Source organism: Penaeus japonicus, unplaced genomic scaffold (genome assembly GCF_977035675.1).
Source record: "Penaeus japonicus unplaced genomic scaffold, GWHDUDI00000001_assembly GWHDUDI00000004, whole genome shotgun sequence".
In the NCBI taxonomy this organism is placed as follows: Eukaryota; Metazoa; Arthropoda; class Malacostraca; order Decapoda; family Penaeidae; genus Penaeus; species Penaeus japonicus.
The window spans coordinates 35704100-35706599 of record NW_028234406.1 but is presented as its reverse complement, the minus strand read 5'-3'; the positions used below and the strand labels follow the sequence as shown (position 1 = coordinate 35706599).

The window sequence follows — 2500 nt, the reverse complement described above, 5'->3', positions numbered from 1 at the left end:
GTTTATTTTTGTTATTGTTTAATCAGAACAGCGTTGATGCTAACTTACAATCAGTGTGATTAGATTACTTTGAACTGACAGCCCTATCTCTCCTCCCACAGTTACAGTTCTAACAGTGTAGTGGATCTAAGTGTGTTAAAGTATGTATTTCTTTCGCCTGGTGTATAACATTATGCAATGCTCTTTTATGTATCGGAAGGTTATCCTTGTACTGTATTAGCGCATGTAGTATTGAATATTAACGAGTGTATTGGTTACATGTTCTTTATGGTGTAAAATCCATGAAAGAAAACATGAAAAGTATGACTTGTTCTCAAGTTTAAAATAATTACAAAAGTGATTTTTCTCTCATAAAACGAATCGCATATAAAAAATCTAAAAAATCACATCACAATACACCTATACACACAGTATCAACCCCCCACCACCCACCCACCCAACCAAACTAAGTGAAAACCCCAAACACCAAAACAACAACGAAACATTCAGTCGAAGCAAAATCCCACACCCCTAAGAATGTAAACAAATGACGATCGTTCTTCTCCCAAGATGATCCCTTCTTCGTCCCTGGCTCATCCTTAATTAAGGTCCACGCATCCCCGAAGACGACGACGACGACCTAAGGACACTCGCGCCGTCCTGGTCCTCGCCCTCGTGTTATGGCGGCCACCAAGAGACTTCCTCCAGAGCACTCGCCGTCGGTTCTGCTCAGCAAGGAAGCCAGCGACAGGATCTTCACCATAGTGGGTCTCAAGAGTCAGGTGAGAAAAGGAGTCCATTAATTAATGCTGTTTTTGAAGGCATAAATAGATGACCATAAATATGAAAAGGTTATCATGTACACATATACTTCCACTGGGTATTCAGCACTGTTACGTTTGAATAAATTCGTGTAGTTATGATCCTTTTTTGACCTTTCAACGCTATCATTATCATTTCCATTATTATTAGCATCGTTATTATTATCATCATTATTATTATTGTTATTTTTATTATTGTCATTATCATTATCATTTCTTTTATTATTATCATCGTTATTATTTTTGTTATCAATAGTATCATTATTATCATTATCATCATCACTATTGTTATTATCTTAATTATCATTATTATTATTATTATTATTATTATTATTATTATTATCATTACTATTATCATTATTATTAATAACATTGTTATTATTATTATTATTATCATTATCATCATTTATATTATCACCGCTATCCTTATTATCATCATCATTATCATCATCATCATTATCCTCATTATTATTATTACTTTTACTATCACTATTATCAACATAATTTTTTTTACCATCACTATTGTGTTTATTTTTACTATCACTTTAATTATAATCATTATCATTATTACTATTAACGTTATCACTATCATCATTATTATTACAATCATCATTATCCATATTATTATCATTGGTATTATATTATCATAATTATTATTAGCATTATGATAATCATTGTCATAGTAATGAAAATATTGATAATAATGATGGTAATAATATTTATAACAATAATGAAAATGATAATCATATTGATAACAATAATATCAATAATCAAGATAATGCTAATAATAGTAATGTTATTAATGATGATGATAATGATGATAATGGTAATAATAATCATAATAATGATTGTGATAAAACCAATAATAATAATGATAGTAATAATAATGATAATGAAAATTATAAATGAAAAGGATAAGGATTACAACATTTATGATAATAATAACAATAATGAATGATAAAAATGATGATGATGATAATAATAACAATGATAATAATGGAAATGATAATGATAGCAATAATGATGATGATGATGAAAATAACAATGATAATGATAATAATGTAATGGTAATGATAGCAATAATCATAATCATCATTGCTGTTATTATTATAATTATTATCATGTTACATCATAATCATCATCATCATTATCATTATGACAATATTATTTTTATCGCTATTATTTTCATTATCATTATCATCTTATCATTATTGCTATAATCAATATAATTATCATCATTATCACTATCATTATTTTTATGATAATTGTCCTCCTCATCATCATTAGTTTTATGATAATCGTTATCATCATTATCATTATCATCATCATTACCATTCTTATCATTATGACTATCACAACTGTTATCATTCATTTATTATTTCCAGGCCAGATCAACTAATGTTTTTTTCGTTTGACTGCTTAATGGAAAAAAAATCAGGAGGTAACTGATAGTACACCAGGGCAGGAATTCCAAACTTTTTCCCACCGTGGACCTTTTGCTTGAATTATCTTTTGGAAGGATAAATACTCATTTTCCTATTGTTACCTGTTGAGTGAATATATTGTGTAACTGGGTATATGGTTATATTGATGGTGGTATTTTGAAATAATGAATCTGTCTTTAATGGCCTTCTTGTGGGTATTTATGCATTCTACACTGGAACTTGTTGGAATTATGAGCTTCAATTACAGACCTACAG

The 2500-nt window shown here is 28.8% G+C and overlaps 1 protein-coding gene across 3 annotated transcripts in view; it reads left to right on the top strand.

Moving 5' to 3' along the window:
• LOC122250583 (uncharacterized) overlaps positions 1–2500 on the top strand; it is a 6997-nt gene that overhangs the window by 116 nt on the left and 4381 nt on the right. Inside the window, exons 2-3 of one of the 3 annotated variants that reach the window (XM_086536527.1) lie at positions 102–140; positions 550–761. In XM_086536527.1, coding sequence (XP_086392653.1) covers positions 660–761 — 102 coding nt within the window. In that variant the 5' untranslated portion in view covers positions 102–140; positions 550–659. Of the gene's footprint in view, positions 1–101; positions 141–549; positions 762–2500 lie in introns of those variants that run through there. The other 2 variants (XM_086536528.1, XM_043012070.2) reach the window with 2 other exon arrangements.